Source organism: Taurulus bubalis (assembly GCF_910589615.1).
Source record: "Taurulus bubalis genome assembly, chromosome: 4".
In the NCBI taxonomy this organism is placed as follows: domain Eukaryota; kingdom Metazoa; phylum Chordata; class Actinopteri; order Perciformes; family Cottidae; genus Taurulus; species Taurulus bubalis.
The window spans coordinates 29,574,930-29,593,791 of NC_136592.1; the positions used below are offsets into that span (position 1 = coordinate 29,574,930).

The 18,862-nt window shown below is 42.5% G+C and overlaps 3 protein-coding genes across 5 annotated transcripts in view; all 3 read right to left on the minus strand.

Annotated features, from left to right (window-relative positions):
- Nucleotides 1-2,441, minus strand: part of ccdc28b (coiled-coil domain containing 28B) — a gene marked incomplete at its 5' end in the record, with an annotated part of 3,700 nt that extends 1,259 nt beyond the window's left edge. The window contains 5 exons of the mRNA XM_079216979.1: nt 1-111; nt 211-233; nt 1,277-1,431; nt 1,632-1,801; nt 2,200-2,441. The exon at nt 1-111 is cut by the window's left edge and continues 1,259 nt beyond it. Of these exons, the coding sequence (XP_079073105.1) occupies nt 57-111; nt 211-233; nt 1,277-1,431; nt 1,632-1,801; nt 2,200-2,441 (645 nt within the window). The 3' untranslated portion in view covers nt 1-56. The remainder of the gene's footprint in view (nt 112-210; nt 234-1,276; nt 1,432-1,631; nt 1,802-2,199) is intronic.
- A 5,923-nt stretch (nt 2,442-8,364) lies between these two features.
- Nucleotides 8,365-11,631, minus strand: tmem39b (transmembrane protein 39B; the record flags this gene model as incomplete). Of its 2 annotated transcripts, none has more annotated exons than XM_079217093.1 (8): nt 8,365-8,713; nt 8,868-8,988; nt 9,084-9,271; nt 9,372-9,705; nt 10,342-10,496; nt 10,748-10,831; nt 10,973-11,192; nt 11,501-11,631. In XM_079217093.1, the coding sequence occupies 8 exons, from the start codon at nt 11,629-11,631 to the stop codon at nt 8,480-8,482; spliced, it is 1,467 nt and encodes a 488-aa protein (XP_079073219.1). In that variant the 3' UTR covers nt 8,365-8,479. The 2 variants fall into 2 exon arrangements, with proteins under 2 accessions (XP_079073219.1, XP_079073220.1); XM_079217094.1 differs by having other exon boundaries at nt 10,973-11,204.
- Nucleotides 11,632-13,373: 1,742 nt separating this feature from the next.
- khdrbs1a (KH domain containing, RNA binding, signal transduction associated 1a) lies at nt 13,374-18,641 on the minus strand. Of its 2 annotated transcripts, XM_079216551.1 has the most exons (11): nt 18,371-18,641; nt 17,717-17,844; nt 17,256-17,372; nt 17,004-17,150; nt 16,551-16,678; nt 16,142-16,400; nt 15,931-16,007; nt 15,769-15,830; nt 15,465-15,639; nt 13,629-13,688; nt 13,374-13,550 (listed from the first exon to the last, which is right to left on the minus strand). In XM_079216551.1, the coding sequence occupies exons 1-9, from the start codon at nt 18,459-18,461 to the stop codon at nt 15,530-15,532; spliced, it is 1,119 nt and encodes a 372-aa protein (XP_079072677.1). In that variant the 5' UTR covers nt 18,462-18,641; the 3' UTR covers nt 13,374-13,550; nt 13,629-13,688; nt 15,465-15,529. The 2 variants fall into 2 exon arrangements, with proteins under 2 accessions (XP_079072677.1, XP_079072676.1); XM_079216550.1 differs by having other exon boundaries at nt 13,629-15,639.
- Between the last annotated feature and the right edge of the window lie 221 nt (nt 18,642-18,862).

The following is an 18,862-nucleotide window of genomic DNA, read 5'->3' on the forward strand; positions in this document are numbered from 1 at the left end:
ATCGATGTTGGGAGAAGATGAGTGTGTGTGGTCGCCGTCCTCCGCACCTCACTGAGTCAGGGAGCAGATGTCTTGGGCAGGTCCTGGTTCTCAGCCAGGTGGAGCTTTTGTCTGAACACATTAAGGATTCACACAGACAAAACCCTGAAGTGAAAATAGATTATTAAAAACCACCGATTCCCATCAATGAACATGTGAGGAAAAGGATACATCGAGGTGCTGAGCTCCTCCAGCTGCAGGAACAAACGGACAAAGGGGTGAGAGGAAAATAAAAACAGCCAAAATTAGAGCATGGTGTCATAGTACAGGGGGGATTAATCATGAACTGATCATGTTACATAACAGTGTGTGTGTGTGTGTGTGTGTGTCACGTCAATATTTGAATAAACTCCCATCGTCAGACCATGTTTACAAAAGCAAGCTGGTCAACTTCTCTTCTTATCCACACAGGAGAGTCCCTTCACAGCCCTTCTGCTCGGAGGCACAATTGTCCTCCGCCGCTACAGCTAGCGAGGATTCCAGGCAGCCGTCTCCGTGACGAGCCGAGGGCCTTTTCTCACCTCCCTCACACGCGGCACCGCAACTTCCCCTCAGCGAACACAGCGGCCACAAGCGTGGGTAGCCAGCGCCACACGACAGGCTAACAATAGACACCATCAAGGAATTCTTAGACTACACTAAGCCGTTTGTACTTTTAACACATACGAGAAACTCAGCAGTGCGTTCAATAATTTCCACACTGCTTACATGACTAATCTCAGACCGGCATATCTGCTTTAATGAAAGGTTCACAGCGTGAAAGGAAGGAAGAAAGAAAGTAGGTTTGGTGCTTTTGATATCCTGAATGTCATGACCTTGACTTGTTAACACTGCATAAGTGTGATTAATGTCTTTCTCTGAGGCTCTTTAAAAGAACAACAAAAAATGGTTTTAATTAAATTATTGTTTTTGAAGGGTAAATTAAGTGGCCAGAGTTGAGACTAAAAACTAAATATGTGGAATAAGCTGGGATATGCCTTGATGATGCTCCATCAACGTGCATTTAAGAAATTGGAGAAATATAAATAAGAGAGATGTACTGATGTAGAGTAAATGTCCACCATGACAGATGATAATGGAACACAATTTCTTGTAATTTAGGGAACAGTTTTGGCATGGGAAAAAAGTGCAAGAAAGAGGTGCAAAAAAAAAAATGCATACACCTTTATGGCCTGGTAAACAGACTGTGTATCACACACAGATGAGCGTGACCTTTGTTTCTGTGGTTTGTGCTTACGTTGCAAAGCAGGTGCTCCAGGTTGTGGTCGGAGGCACACTTCCTCTGGTCCTCTGAAAGCTCCTCCACGTGGCTGTCGAGGCTGAAGTGCAGTCGTGCCAGCTTCTCCTGCATCTCACGCACATGCTCCAGTTGCTCAAAGGAGCACACCTTACCTAGAAAACCAGACGAGTGTAACTTTCCTCAGGATTACAGCAAAGTCTTGTATTTCCATGGCACCAGAAGTGTAAAAATAGCCCCACAACTATCTAATTTCAGTTTGATTCGTGGAACAAAAAACACTTTTCAACTGGCTTTATTTTCCGTCCGTAACCGAGTATTACCTGGGTGGCCTCTCTAGTCAAGGTTATCTTACCGAAAGCCTGTAGTTTGCCTGAGTGGAAGTCATTGAGTAGGTTGAGGAGGCCTCCCTCCATCTCTCTCACGTCTGAGACATCCGTGAGAAACGAGTGCTGCAGGGGGGAAGACTGGACTACTCGACTGGGCCCTGCAGGCTGGGGGGCCCTGGGCTTCTCCTTGTGGGGCCTGAGGGAAGAAAAAAAAACAGAAATGTCACGATCACACCTAATATGTTCTTGTAAATCACAATCCTGTTTGTTTAGCATTTAGTTTCACAATCACCAGTCATTTTTTTTCTGTCGTAATATTACTCAAGTGGACTTTCCCCTGTATTTTAAAATGTCAATGCAGAGTGAGTGTACTGTATCTATTTCTAAGGGACTTTTAAAGAGCACATAGACTTGTTCTACTATACTCAGATGTAGCTGTGGTGGAGAAACTGCTCACTGTATGTGATCTCAGGTGAGCCATTTCAGTCAGTCATCTGTTTGAAGATGAATGAGATGATGGGACAAAAAAAAATTAAAACAGCAGCAGCTGTTCATAACTACTAATGGATCGCCCCGTTACAGTGCGACACAAACCTGGTGGTCTTCGGTGGAGCGACGACAGCTGCGAACACCTCTTTGGGCTGTCCTGGCGCTCCGATGGACCTCTTAAACTTGCCTCGGTTCTTGGGGGAGGGGGGCTGCGGCAGGCCGAGAGAGAAGGTGGCACTTTTGCTGGCAGGCAGGACGGAGAGTTTGCGGGGGTTGATGGGGGGAGGAGGGGGCTGGGGGAGAGACACCTTTGGGCTCCGCTTCTTGCGTTTGTCTTCCATTATCATTGATCTCTCGAGTGAAGCACTCTGGGGTCAGGTGAGGGCGCACTGCCTGGCCGGTGTACAGGACGCCCTGAAAATACAAAAAGGTAGGAAGTTGAAAACCTGCAGCCTTCCCCCTCCCTGAGGAAAGGGCTCTGTGGAGACTGTGCCAAAACTAGTGCTGCAGCCCAGGGTTCTCCGCTCTGCGAAAGAAAGTTAGCAACGTCCCGAGGTCATCGCAACCATATATATTTGTCACAGAGCAATCTAAATCATCAGTGGTAACGCGGTGCTACAGTGAGGAACATTAAGTGATTGCATTTAGATGACATTTTCTGACTTTCTTCTAATGCTTCCCTGGTGTGGAGAGGAGAGGAGAGAAACAGAAAGAGAGAGAGAGAGGCCTAGAAAGATATTTTTAGAACAGCCTCAGACATTTTCCAAACTAACAAAACGATTATATGCTACAAAAAATGATCAAGAAGCCTAAACAAGCTACACTGCAGAGGCTTTGTTTTGATCTGCACTACTCAAATAGCTGAACTGCACAGAAGGGAAACATGATCCCAGCTTTCAGACAATTGGCTGAAGGGGAAAATCAATACGCTGCATTATTATTGAGATTTCCCTACGGTAGGTAGTGTTTACACCCAGTTTGTGACCAGAAAGAAAACACATTTTACATGCGAAAATGGCCCAACTAAATGGAATAGCCCTGCAATAAATTCTAATATTTTACTAGCAATTAAAATGGACTATTGGATTATAATGGTCCCTCGTCTGTTCACTTATCTGTATTGTATATTCGGCTCAGTGATGTTAGTGCCTACAGCAGCAGAGTGGTTGTTTATTGTCATCCCATTACTATGCGACGAGCACTGTTACAACAGCTGTTACACTGGTGCGTCTGCCTCCGTTCAAAGTATCGTTAGAATCCAAAGATGGCCACTACAGTAAAACACAATGGCAACTTTACACAATGAAATCCTTATTTACTTGGATTATATTAACCCTGGAGAAACGCTGCGTTCAGCACGACATGGAGACCGCAGTTTGCTTCGCTATAGCGTTACATTTAGTGAGAGAGAGGACGCGTAAAGCAGATAATTATCATCTACGAGTGACACGAATACGACTTACCGAATCAATTACGCACCAGAAAGCAAACCGGCTGAGCGAAGAGTCAAATTTCTCCTCCCGCCATATAAAAGCGTCTATGTACACCTCATCGGGACTAATCTCTATAAACACACGGTGTTGCTGCTGAATTGTCCCCGCTGTAACGCAGGAGTCAATCGCTGGTAATCACTGATCGATAGATAAAGCGCGGCATCGATGCGCTCGGCTCTTGCGGAGCGGTTTTGTTTTGTCCGTCTTAAAGGGACAGTCCTCCCCCGCCGGGTGTGCGCGCGGAGAGGAGGCGCCAGGCTGCACGTCACTGTTTACTCTTCATGCCGTACAGGTGCGGCGAACATCCTAACCTGGGTACGTATCACGGTCCATCCGTGTACGATTTTGGTGTTTAGTCCAAAAAACGAAAATACAGAAATACCATGTTTTTTATGGGGGGTTTTGGTTTGAAACCCAAAACGGAAAAGCACAACTGTTTTTTTTCTTTTTTTTCGCCTGAATCCAAAAAAGAAAATACGAGAGAACCGAGCTAAAAAAACAAGCCTTCTTCTGTTTTTTCTTTTGAAGGCGACTCGGAAGTACGAGTCTGTCAAAATAAAAGCCAATAGAAGGATTTTAAGCATGTAATGTAGTCAGTCATTTTTGTTTTGTTAAACCCTTCCTTCAAAAGAATCTCAAAGTGACACACATATGGTAAAAACAAATAAAACCGATCAAAACATAGTTAAAGCAACCCATAAAAATAAGAATGTAATAGCTGACAATAAATTAACTCAAGGTAAAAAAGAGTTTACCCTTTCTACCAGTAGATGGAAGTATACGTGTATCTAAAGTTTAAACCTTTAATCTGCGTTGGATTCTAAACCATACATTTAGTTATATTTACCTGTGTCTTTGATCTAGGTTTTTTTTTACAAAGAGTTTGAAATAAACTCTGAAAGGCTGTTCTAACAAAAATGCCATGAGAAAGGTAACGACATGCATTGCCTATGATATAGGTTTGTAATTACACAATCAGAGTGTGTGCCGTAGTGTTCTCTTTTTTATTTATATGTTGCGCTTTTTATTTATATTTTGTGCTTTCTGTCTTTTTTTTCTCTCTGAACTTTGGTTGACTCTGTTTAAAAACAACAACAAAAAAAACAACAATAGCATATATCCCCTGGTTTTAACGGGGGATATATGCTATATTCTATGCAGTATAGCATATATGTGACCTATACCCTCTAGCCTATACTCTCTACCTATACCTTCCTATACATACCTGTTACCTATGGATGCACACTAACCAGCCTAGATGCTAGCAACCATAGGCACCATTCATTGTTTTGGAGTGTGGGAGGAACCTTGCGAGGAAACCCACGCTCACACGGGGAGATCAATGCAACTCACACATACACGGGGGGGGGCGGGGTCGACAACTCACAACTCTCAACCGAGTTGGAGTCAAATTTGACGGACTCACCAGAGGGAGTCGTCGAACCCGAGACCTCATGTATGCCAGGCTGTTGTGTTTAACCACTCAGCCACCGTGTGGCCCGATAGCATAGAACGTGGAACTATATTTATCTGTGTCTATTCAGAAATAAACAACGTAAATATTGCGCAACCAGCACGTCATCCTCGTGTCACGTGACCAAGCCGCCGTTCTGACTCGGAGACGCGCAGATGATGCACGTCCAAATCCGGCGTTAGCACTTCGGTTAGCGTCCGTTTTCAGCAAATTTAATGGCGTTAAACTAAACCTTAACTTATTACCTTTCAAGCTAATATCGTTTTAATTATTAGAGTTAGCTTTGCCTTTACTAGAGCCGGTAAAAGGACGCTAACGCCGGTACATTAGCCGTGCGCTACTGACTAGCTTCTATCCAGGTCACCAAAATGACCATCAACGCTGTCAACACATCCGGGACCGTAGTTCTGTCCTTCACAATAAGACATCACGCTTCAACATCTCCAAACTATGCAATAAAAGCTCCGTAATTTCCATGTGAGTGTATCCACCACCTGCTGGATGTTTTGTTAAACTCTTCTCATGTCAGTCACTGGCCAAACATCAGCGGATTCATCGTGTTTCTTACATCCTTAAAGGGATATACAATCAGTCAATTCATATAAAATGTTGAATAGCATGACACATCATTGATAGAACCAGGGGCGTCGTGAGGCCTCTTTTAGGGGGGCATGCTACATATGTGCGTGTGTTCTGGTTTGTTTGTTTTCTCCCTCTTCAAATTACAATCCAATAGCCGATCATCATACTTAACCATAGGGCACTAATATCTTGGGGAGGCTGCTGCGCTGGCTTTCTCACTGCCAAGTAACGTCTCTCGTCAACCACAGCAGGACTATACCAAGGAGTTTAGCTCCAAGTAAACTATACCAAGGAATTTATCTCCAAGGAAACTATACCAAGGAGTTTAGCTCAACGTAAACTATACCAAGGAGTTTAGCTCCAAGTAAACTATACCAAGGAGTTTAGCTCAACGTAAACTATACCAAGGAGTTTAGCTCAACGTAAACTATACCAAGGAGTTTAGCTATAAGTAAACTGGTTTACTTGGAGGGAATACTGTAGTGGGCTATGTTCACTCTAAGCTAGCTATTTTTGTGTGTTTCTTTTATCTGCCTCTAATGCTTCCTGGATCTAGTCCGATAGTGGCTTTCTCTGTAGATTACGATCCTAGTTTGACTTGATTATAGTGAATGTAATTGACCCTGAAGAGGTTCTTTTGATAGGGTGATTATTTTCTGCAAGCTTTTATTTTGTAAGTGTCTTTGTATGTTGTGGGTCCTTTTTTTTTTTTGAAGGACTGGACCGGAAGTACATGTCAATTTAGTAACTTGACTCCGTTTTAGAAGCAGGTCAAAATGACAGTGTATAATGAAGGTAACGGTGTCTGACGTAGAAAAGACAATGTAGGAACGGCCAAGCACCTATCTGGAACGGGAACAAGGTACTTTGTGTTTTATTGGGTTTTTATTATATGTTTTGTGACTTTGTTTTAGTTAACCTGTCAATGTGTAATTGCATGTATGTAATAAGGTGCTAATGTTAGCTAACTTTTTCACACTCATAAGAGCTCATTTTTATTTTATGTGTTCCATAGCTCTTACGTTGATTTTGGGACATATGGATTGAGAATAAAGGAGGAAGGAATAAACTTATGTTCATCAATCAAGCTGACTCTGAAATCATCAGTACGCTTTTACCATCGTCCGGCTGGGGTCTGCTACAGTGAATGCATTGGGTGTCTTCCATTTCAGCCCATCATACAATATTTATCATTCGATAATCAAGATGTACTTGAAATGTTTTTATTTTATTGTTGTTATTCATGTATTTTTTCTATTGAATGTTACATTTGACACTGAACTAGTTCATCTTTATCTCAGTGATAGTGTCCAAATGAGCATAAAATACGACTGTTGTGTAAAAACTACACGGACAACAAACTAGATGTAAATGTTGATCAAAATCTTATTCCCTTCTGCTCAAAATAAAACAAGTAAACAACTCAAAAGTTGACAGTCAGGTCCATTCTCCATCCATTGGATTTGGGAGTGACGCTGATATGAAAGCTACTTTATCCGTCTTTCCTTTACAAGCAGGAAAAGTATTTCTCTCTTATTTGAGAACGGTCATATTTGTGTTCACTATGACCCTGACATTCTGTCTCTTGTGTTATCATATACTGAATGTATGCAAGCAAAACTACATGTTGCGCACGCAAAGATGCCACTTACATAGGGGCTAAGCCCCCCCCCCCCCCCCCCCCCTTTCTTTCAATCCTAGAAACGCCCCTGGATAGAACGTTGGTCTGCCTTTTGGGGGAAAAGTATGGAGCGTGAAAAAGCCCTCCGTCTTCAGGGGATAAAATACAGGACACGCAAAAAAGGTCCAACTAAATTAATACAAATTATATAAATACCAGTGAAACTGTGTTCAGTACTACGTCCATGCACATTATTTGGGTCATTAAAAATGAAGGGTAGAGCACCACTGTCATTATTAAAGGGATTTTTAAACTGGAAACAATATTCAACAAAACAATCAAGATGTTGGTGGTAGTACACTTCGGGCGGATGGGGGGGCCTTGTACATCAGGTTCAGTGAGCATGAGGCCATCACCGTGGCCTCCTGGGTCCACTTCCTCGTCTTTAAATTAGTTTTAAATGTCTTAATAAGGTTGATTAAATCTATAAATTGCCATATTACCATGCATAGACTATATATATATATATATATATATATAAATATATATATTTACCTTAAACCATTGCAGATTTACAATTTCTATATCCATATTTTCATTTCTCAATCCTCCTGTAAAGGAAAAAAATCCCACACAGACACACATTACCTACCTTTCGTTTCTCCTTCTTGCTATCTTTCTTTTCTGCTTCTCTCTTTTCTTTTCTCCGTCTTGAGCAAGACACTGAACCCCCGGGCGCTTCACAGCAGGTCACTGCTCCTTAATTACTATACATGGCTTTGGATAAAAGTGTCAGCTAAATTAAATTAAATGTAATAAACACTCAAAAAATATGAATCTTGGATTCCATTAACAAGCTTTGCTTCCATACAGTTTCAATAGCCAAATAAAAATATTTAATTTAATTAAAACATACAAAAATAAGTTAGTGCAACCTGTCAACCAAAATGTACATCTATTGGCTGAGAAATATATAACATTTTAAGTTTAATCTTTAATGCACAGAGGTTCATTCTGGTCAAAATGAAACAGATATCAGGATAAATAAATCAAATAAAAATAAAACAAACCTTTAAAGTAATACAAAAATATGTCTTTTTATTATGGCAGATCAGAACAGAAACATGACACAAAATGCAGTTTGTAGAAAAAATACAGAGCTCTTAGGCATGTTTTTGTTGTTCCAAAGTGAATGTGAACAATAATAACTAAAATCTAACTGACTTTCTGGTCTGATGAGCTGTTTGAGTACGAGTATGCCTTCCCTAGGACTATTCTGTCTCTGAGCAGCTTGAAGAAGGCGTAGTAGTTGCTGAAGAGAATCAGAGCCAGTGATATCGTCTGATGCCACTTTTCTGAACATATCAACGAGTAGAGCTGGTAGAATATCATGGCACCTTCCAGGATGATGAGTATGTTCAATATTCGTAAAGGCTTGTTGAAGAAGAACTAAGGCGAGGGAGAGAGACAGGAAGCAGTCATCAGACCAAGTATGTGTAAGTAGCTGCCTTTTTATAATACTGCATATATTTTATAAAACAGGCAGTACAGGAGATATGTGGTGTCTAGTGTCTACAGGAACTGTTCATTTAGGAATACTCACATAGAAGCGATAATGGGACACGTCTGACGGAACGGCCACATTGTAGTGACCCATTGCCTTGTAGACGTTCTTATTATGTTTGACCAGGACTCCCTGTGGCCACATGTACTCTTCTGTCCATCTGGGCAAAGAGAGACAGCAGAATGTAATTAGGATTTGAATCAAACTTGTCGAAATGGAGCTAGAGCCCAGTGATACACCAGGAGTGGTACATACATGTGCTGAAGAACGTTGGAGCAAAGCGAGGGGTCTACTTTCTGCCAGCAGCCCAGGTGAGCTGCCGCCTTGTGAAGCAGGTCACAGTATCGAGGTGGCAACAGGTGCCTCATGAGGATGACTGACGTACTGACGGACACCAGAATGAACAGCTCACAAGACCACCGCTTATCCACATACTGTGTACTCTGAGATAAAAAATATATACGGGCGAGAGAGAAAAAAGAAGTGATATTAAAGCATATTATTATTAACCTGTAAAAAGTTACAATTCAGACAGTTTCTTACCTTGACAAACCAGACAGGAACAAAGGCCACATAGTAAGCACTGAGCATCGAGCTCACCAGCACCTCCTTCATCCTCCAGTTGAAGTCCATCTTCAGGTACTCCACCTCCTTGCGGATGAGATCCGGCGAGAGGCAGCAGGCATGAGTCGGCATGGCCTGGACGCCGTACAGCTGGCTGGTGTGCTGCTTCCACGTCTCCTTCAGCACAGTCAGGTAGTCCCGGCCCCGGCCCATGCTGCCTACCTCCTTGGAGCCGATGCTGGCAACGGGGGAGAGCAGACCTGCTCGCCGGAAGTCACAGCTCAGCCGGAAGAATGGAATATACATCCCGAATCTGCGGGAGAACAACAGCTTACTTTTACAATACCTAAAGCCTTGCATCCACACTGCCAGGGTGGCTGAGCAAAGACTCTCACAGTGAAAACAAACATTTGGCACACAGCCGTTGGTATAAATATGGCACCAAATATCTTTGTGGTTTCAGTTAAAAAAAACGATATCGTACCACGTCATGAAACTTGACTACCTTCTGCACATCACTGCTTGTTAGGTGAAATGCTAAGGCCAAAGTGTTTGCAAGCAAAGACATAATGTTATTAATATGCAATAAACCGGATGTTACAAAGCAGTGCTTCAACTCTTCACAAGAGTGCTCAGGAGACAACAAACAGATCACTCCAATCATTCAATCCTCCTCAGTGCAGACTACTTTTAAGTGAGCCCAGTTTCTTTGCCAGCCATGTATACAGCTTGTTTCAGCAAAAACTGTTTTAAACACATTTGACATCCAATCCAGCTCATGAAAGATGGGGAAAAGATGAACGCAGAGACATCAGCAGGAACCTATGAACTACGAAATACATGCAAATGCATTGCGGCTTTTATAACGAGTGTGGACAACATGGAAAACACCAAAAGTATTTTCTGTCAATTGAGTACGACCCTCTTTGTTCCCCTTGTGTTTACTCACGGGTAGCAGAGGAAGAGCAGGCTGAGGACAGAGTAGGTCCTGAAGAGGTAAATAAGGGAGCGACACAGGCTCCAGCCCGTCAGTGTTAGCACAGCAAACCGAGCCATCACCAGAAAGATCGAATGAGGGAAGGATAGTTTCCCACTCTGTGATGCCTGGGGACAGATGGAGGGAGACAGAATAGTCGCATTGATACAATTTTGCCATTCGATTTTTATTCAAAGCAGAACAGAATCAAAGATGTGAGAGAAAGCACATACATCTGTAGTATTTATTTACTTCAAACCGTTGCATCAAATACAGAGTGACATGACTTGTGCCATCTCATATTGAAGCATATAGCGACACATGTGAGGGGTGAAAACCTACATTTTAAAAAGGTTGAAGCCAAAAATGTAACTCTTACCTCTTTAACAATTGCTGCAATTAACCTCCTTGCCAGTATGATGACTGTGAACACCAGCATGTTATAATCAATAAGGTGAAAGTTCTGTAAATGATGAGATGGATTCAGGATTATTTCTCCCACTTGCAAATTTCCAAACAGAGACACAGGAACGACAACTAAAAATAACACAGATAACCAACATAAACACAATCATCAGTCAATAGCTGACCACTGAGTGCTCACCAGCGATGTGTGTGAGGGAGGGTGCGATGGGGGGTACCACCACACAGTCTTGTAGATGTTGACGTAATGGACAAACAGGGCGATGAGGTGACAGAAGAAAAGATGGAGCTCGAACAGCACGTTGCGATCCACAGACAACTCTGGGATCTTACAGTGTTTCAGAGGAACAACTGTCTGCGCAGCCAGCGGGGGATTGGACATGCATGTCCCCGAACCATTCCTGCAGACAAAACTAAAGTTGTATTAGTGCACGTTAGTAGCATTTAAATGGCACTTAATTATAGCACTTTGTAGTTTGGCCTTCTTGAAGAAATTGTACTTTCTCGAGTCTTGTTGGTTCTGAGATTGTATTCATGGTTGAATGCACTTATTGGAAGTCGCTTTGGATAAAAGTGTCAGCTAAATGAAATGTATTAGGATGCCTACATCACTCTGTGATAACATGGTACCACTGGAGTGGGACAGTGGCAGTCCATCAAGACTCCAAGGCTGCAACGGTCACTTCTTAACACGTATATCAGAGCTCACCTTGTCCGGGATCGCACCCCTGTGACCGGGGAGCTGGTGGAATGGTTCCCGTTGCTGACCGAGCCCGGTTCATTGCTCAGTGGAGGTCTGCAGTAGGTGGTACGGTTCGCCCCTCTCCTTCCACCAGCCATCGCAGACACACCCACGGCTCACTTCTCCCAGCTACAAGACTGGATTTCTTACAATTTCTCTCCTTGTGCTTGTATCTGTTCACAAGGAGGCGGGTCACTGTGGTCGAGAAGGCCGATCTAGAATGACAAAATGCGGAATAACATGTATTGACCAATGGGGTGGAAGTGATTTAAATCAGTCCGCGACATGTATCACGTAGGATAGAAGTCCCCTGGAGGAGCCTCAGTTGCTGGTGAAGTTATATTTCGCTCAGTGATTGGATTAGTCACAGAGTTGACAATAAGGAGTGGTGCACATTCATAACAAACACAACATAAACACATATCTGCAAGTTTAAGGCTTCGTGGCAAATCTAAGCACGTGCAGGGTCTATGTAGATGTGCACAAAAAAAAATGTCCCTCGTAAATCACGCACGATTAGCTATCTGACCGTTGAACAAGTTAGAGACAGCTGCATAGCATCTCTTTATATGGGGCAAGTTCTTTATTGCGGAAGCTGACATTACAAGCTAGCGAAGCTGCAACACAATCTGCTCTCTACCCGGTCACAGAGTTCACGTGAGCCGTGTCAGTGCGAGACACGAGGCAGAGGGCCAACCCAACGTGGACCCCCGTTCAACGGGCGACGGACTCGGTCTGTCCGCCAAGACCACGCTTGATTAAATAAAAGATTTGAGGCCTAAGTTAGCAGTACCTCTGACTAGCTAGCTAGCTAGCTAACCGAGCTACCGCACCAGACAAGTACATTAACTCACCAGTGGCTCCGCTACCGGCGCTACGAGCTGTTCGGGGGCATCAACAATAAGTCAGACGCAGTAAATCTTCAAAATATTATTTGAAATACTGGCGTGTTTTCCATCGAAATCAGCGAAGGCAGTCATTGTTGATGTGAAACTAGCCGCTGATAGACGGGGGCGCGGATCTGTTGGACCTGTGGGAGGAGAGTCACTTAAAGGGGTATTACACCGCTAACGTGTGCGGTAACCATGTACTTACACGGTTATACGTTGTAACCACGCAACCGTTCTATGTCTGAAATAAAGATGTGATTTAATATAAACTGTGTGTATACAGTTCTGTTGGTTTGGTGCAACTTGTGTACATGATTGGAGAAAATGTCAATTTTGTGAATTTGTATTGACTTACTTTTGACTGACTAACAAATGTACAATCTGGGAAAGGCATGTGGAATTTAATATTTTCACAATGGTTTTAGACATTTAAATGTAGAAATACATTTATTTTGATTAGATCACTTACCGTCCACTGGTGTGCAAGTGCACCACCAGAGGCCTCAGGTTTCTCCCGCTTTACAAATCCTAACCACAAGCTCAGGTATGGGAACTGGAAAACAAGATATTCTGTGTTAAGAGTTCTTTCCTGATAAGGTACAGTATGCAGTGTAAAATACAGCATTGTCTGTCATACCAGACACAGCTTCTTTTCTTAAATGGCAGTTAATCTGTTGGATCTCAGGCAGTCAAGGAAGATGTACAGTAGTTCGTCTTTGGTAAATCTGTGACAGTTAAGTCCAAACCAGGCAACACAGAAAATAGGATTCATGCATATATATATATATATATATTTCAAGACAAGAATGAGAAGCAAGACATGTCTTTTTCTTATCAAAACCTCAGTGCAGCCTTGAATATGGACAGACTACTTATGACCAGTCAAATAAACAGGAGACACAATGTACTCTTTTTTTAAAAACACTTTATTTTTTTCCATAAAAAGGCCGTTTACTTGGGTAAAAATAATGTAAATCTGGACACATTGAATAAAAACATTAAAATTCCACATCCTCATGAAAAGTATTTTAAAAACAACTACAAATCCCACGAGGGGTTAGTATTGACAAAGAAGCTGTCAGCCTCAGAGTCGCAGCAAGGCCTCTTTCCAGGAACTTTCAATGGACCTGTTGAAGACAGAAGACTTTAATAATCAACAGCAAAACTCAAAGCCAACAATATTATGCAGAATTTTCTCAACTGACCATAAAAGCCTGGTAAACTGGAGTGCAATGTGTCAAATGCATCTACAGTTTTCTGACAACCTAAGAAGAGAAACAGAAATGAGATCTTGGACACACCAGTGACTTCTTGCACAGTGAACAACACACATGCAAAACTAACTTTAAACTACAAAAGTATCATGCAACTCAAGCTGAAAGGTTTTGTCCACCAATGGGAAGTTTTAAGGCTTTGAGTGCAACTACTAAGTTTCATTAATCTACATTCTACAGAAATTATCAAGATGGAAATTGGTAAGTATTGAGTGAAATGAATGGACCATTATTGGTTTTATTTGAGCAAGAGTTGCATCACAACCATTTCTGATTGTTTTGTACGGCTTATTTTGCTCGGAAATAACTACAGATAGCATAATTTTGTACGTCAATGTTTTTGATATGTTTTGGATGACTTTCATTACTTGATGTTTTGCACAGAAAACAAAACGAAACAAAAAAATCTAACAAATGAGTGTTGGGGTTAGTTTTACCTTCTTGTGGCGATCTTTAGGCTTTTAGAATCCTCTCCTCTGCGATTTTTTTCTTTTATAAAAACCAGCCAGCATGACTTTGCATCAAAGTCAAGTAAGATCCCTGCAAGCTTGATTTGAAATACTGTTGAAATTCCGTTATTTCAAGTGGCTGAAGATACATTGCTCTCTTGAGAGCTTGAATAGAGACACTAACTGAAGGTTAATGACAATCCATGTTCAAGCACTACATCATTCTCAATTCAAAACATGTATTTGGCAGCACATTACCTCAAGGAATGAGCTTTATTTTATTGTCTTTGAAGGCGACATTACAAGTGTCATTTAGATAAGTTTTGAAAACAGACGAAGAGGATAAGCTCAATGTCATTACACTGCTTTTTTTTGTCAGGCTAACGTGTATACATACAGCTTAATCAGCGTTGTTGAGAAACCACTGAGGACCACTTTCACAAACTGAAGGCATTCCTTTGGTACAACAAAGGCAAAATACCATGTTTAGTTTGATTAAAAAGAAACTAGAAACTTTATTGAAACACGCACTGCAGAAAAACATTTGGGGATATATTTAGTATCCTATTTAGCCAAAGGTACACAGGCATTATGCATTTTGGAGACGGTACGGCTTAAAAGCATACACAGTTTTCCTAAGGTTATGTACAAAATATTGAGTTGGCTGCTGCCTTCCTCTCACACAGTAAGGATTGTCAATCCTTCAAGTTTACAAGAATTAGTCGATCAGCGTTGATTTCGCAAGTAATAGTCCGGACAGATCACAATATATCAATTGTAAAGTGGGGCAAAAATAGAAAGCATTCCTCTTTGCCAAATGGATTTCAATAGTATTTTAGGATAATCTATAACTTCACACCAGACTAGATTTGTATTGCAGTAGAAACAAATATAAGATAAGACTTTTGTTTGTTTTTATCAAACGGCTCAGGGCTGTATTTGAGTTTGTGACTAAATCTGTTAAAGTGAAGTTACATTGAGGCATTGTGAATCATTTTTGTCCAGTCATGAAGGACTTTTAGAATGCAGCCTACGTGAGAAGAATTTATCGCCACAGTCACATTTTGTTCAGATGCAATTAACTTAAACGATAATTCATTAAAACGGTACTCTAGTTTCTTTGTTAGGGTTATGTCACTAGGACCTGCCAACTACGCAACTGAAACAAACATTAAATGGAAACAGGTAAACAACGAAAAAGCCCGTCTTCATGTTTCTCCTCTGGCACTCTATTATACATCCAACAAAACGTCTACCGAGTTTAAAAAACAAAAAAAACAAAACCATAAAAAAAGGGAACAAACGAGAGGGAAATTACTTTTGAAAAGTTCAGTGAGTTACAATCGGAGACAGTTGCCATAGCAACTCTCTACCAGTAGCCGTTCAGTATCTTCCATAGGGATGCTCTCTATACGTTCCCTTCGACTGCCTGGGGGCGGCGGTCTTGCCTCCAGCCCCGGAGCTGGACCATGAGTTGTCCCACTCATCTTGAGCTACAAAGATTAAAAGGAGAAACACAGGAACAAATCATTAGTGAGGCAGACAGGACGTCCAATCAGTCCTCCACAAATGTCCCTGGTGTGTGTGTGTAACAAAGGTCAAGGGCAATTTTATTATCTTACCATAAGGCTCATACGGGGTTTCCTGGGCCTCTCCGTGTCCATAATCATAATATTCAGTATCTCTGTGGGTGGTAAAGAAGTGTGAGTATAGTACTGCTCCAATTTGTGTGTGTATTCAGATTTAGTGGGCAGGTAAAGTCAACCAACTGGATTTTAACTTACGCAGGTGCCGGTTGCTGATTATAATAATTGTCGTATCCCTCATAGGCAGGCTCAGCATACTGTTCTTCATAAGCAGGCTACAATAGGAAAATATTATGTTAGACAATACCAAGCATGTCACAACTATTGCAACCAAAGGAACACACATTGCACCTAATGATCTAGCAAGAGACAAGTAATGTGAAAAGAAACCAGGAGGTAAGCAACTTACATAGTCCTCATAGCCATCAGATTTGGACTGTGATGCTGAGGGAGGACCCTGGTGAGACATGGCTGCAGAGGGGAGCATCCTCGAAGCCCCTGCTGCAGGTGGTCTAGAGCGGGGAGCCGAGCCCCCTCTATTAGGAGCAGACGGTGGTCCACCCCTACCTGATGGTGCTCCTCTATGGCCGTTGCCACGCCCTAATCCCCCCCGTGGTCCTCCACCACGCATTGATCCTCTGGGAGCCCCACGTGGCATCCCTCGCCCCCTATGGATGTCAACCAGGTTGTAAAATGTGAACAACAGAATCTTAAAACCAGCAATACAAGTGACAGGTGCGTTTACTAATGACATTGTTTCCAGATGCTACAAAGCGCTGTTGTAGATGTTAGTTATGGCCATGAAATCAGGCTCCTACCGTGGTCCTCCAGCACCAGGTGGTCCACCTCTGCCTCTTCCAAGGTGACCGCCTCGCCCCCTGCCTGAGCCATCCTGGGATCCATTCAGGAAGTGAGGATCCATGTACGGGTCATGCTCTCCGGGTTCCTACAGACGAGACCAAAACAGTTAATGACAGCCCAGGCCCTTATACTTTCCTCAAACCTGTAGTCATTATTTACTTATATCGCATGTTACCACAGTATTATTGTCTGATGTAATCAAGGATTAAAAGGACTTCCCTTTTCAATGAACTGAAAATTGATAAAAAATTAGCACTAATCCCCATATAAAATCAAACTAATTACAATAAACAGTGAAGCATATTGAACAACGCTTGGTTATTATTCCTTATTTAATTATACTTGGGGTAATGCATACACAAAATGACATTTCTGTAACTGGGGTGTTAACGGTTCCCTCGGGCACATACCGGGATAAGGAACTTCTTGACCTCCTCCATAGCATGAGCCATGCGCATATAGGTCTCTGGTATGGGTGCCATCACCTCAATGAACACATGAAGCTCCATGGACAGATGAGCATATTTGGCCTCACCACCCTTCCTCAACTCTTCCTCCTGTAAAAAATTAGATGGAATGCAAATTATTATCAACGTACAAAACATGAGGTTAATACCAGGTAACATCCTTTGAATAGTGCAGGAAACCGTTTTTACAAATACCTTATTCTTGTCCCTCATGGAGCCTTTACCAAGCACGGAAATCTTTGCACCAGTCTCTTCCTGGAGTCTCTTGATTGTGCTGCCCTGTGGTCCCAAAAGCTTGCCAACAAAGTTGACCTGTAGGGGACATTTCATGTTAATTTGCAGCATTGATTATGTTACCGGTAACCATGTGAATGCACGGCAGGTTGTACAATCCTAAATTAAAATCAGGCCCATGCCACTGCTGTAATAGCCCTTCCTCTAAATCAGCAGAATGCTGCAAAATTGATCATGCAGAAACAAGGTTAGTGGGGCACAGATCGCATGAATTGACTAATTCTGGGACCGCCCGGCTGGATGAAGAGGGGTTGCTTCAAGCAGACGGAGGATTTATTATTAATATTTTATGTTAATTGTGGCTTTATTCACTAAACACAGCATCCACGCACTAGATGAGAAAGAAGGAATTAACCGCTCACCCTGGGGTACTGCTTGGTAGGAATGAGAACCCGCTCTTTCAGTTTGAGATTCTTGGTGGCAAACAGGTCCAGATAAGTCTCCTTCTCTGGCTCCTTCTTAGTGTCGCCTTTCTGAATCCTCTCGATCTCTGCAGGCCAGAAAAACACGATTTGAAGCATGTGGAATTCACAGAGGAAACGACCAACTCGCGATACTTGTGTTATTACAAAAAAAAAAAAATTGATGCATAGCAAATATATGTAATGCCAATTAATGTGTTTCTGACCATAATGAGCCTTAATGTATACAGCACCATGCCACAATGAGTCGATGATGCAAAAGGATGTGTGGTGTGAACGCGCTATTGTTCCACGTCGATCATTTTATTCATTAAAAACATGTATGCCGTTTACATTCTTTTGAAAAGAGCTGCTGCTCGGTATATTTTTACAAAAACATGGCACGTTTTCAACCAAGAGAGATTGACCCACATCGCTAACAACCACGTGTTCATTACGCCATTGTTCAGGCCTGCACCGGCCGATGTGGACTGGTTTAAGCGTACACACACACGCACACACACACACACACACACACACAAAAAGCGGCTAGGCCTCGCGCCATGCTGCCGTCGTAATGCGAGTCTGTATTCGACCGGGTAGAAAACACTTTACCTGCAGAAATGAGTTTGGTTGCGTGCGTGAAAGACGAATCCAAGCTGTCTTTCTCAGCCAGCAGCTCCGGAAGGTATTTAGTGTCTTCCATTTTGATTTTTTTCCTTTGTGGGCTCGAGTCAAAATTGAACGCTTGGCTCGTAACGCACCAGTACGGCCGGTTTAAACCACAACGCCCCGCTACGTTCGTTCAATGCTGCAACCCAGTAGACGACCCGGTGTCTCAAACTGCGGCACAATAAGCGGTCGAGTTGCAGGACGACCCGGTATGTTTCCGATGCAAGTCGCGCGGCTCTCTTCAATGGACAAAGGAGCAATGGCGCAGCTGCATTTCAGTGTGGTGGGAGGAGGAAGATACGAGAGAGGAGGCGATGACGTCACCGCCGGAGCGCACCAAGGTAATCGGGAGGGAAAGGCAGCGGGGGCGTGATCTCCTTAAACTGGTTGCATATGAAATTTGAACCTATTGTTGACGATCCGAAGCCTCCTCGC

Coding starts and splice junctions, on each gene's coding strand:
- khdrbs1a (XM_079216551.1), bottom strand. CDS start 18,461: ATGGAAGACACTAAATACCTTCCGGAGCTGCTGGCTGAGAAAGACAGC. Junction 16,679..17,003: donor TCAAGAAGTTCCTTATCCCG/GTATGTGCCCGA, acceptor TCTCGTCTGTAG/GAACCCGGAGAGCATGACCC. Junction 15,640..15,768: donor AACCCCGTATGAGCCTTATG/GTAAGATAATAA, acceptor TAATCTTTGTAG/CTCAAGATGAGTGGGACAAC.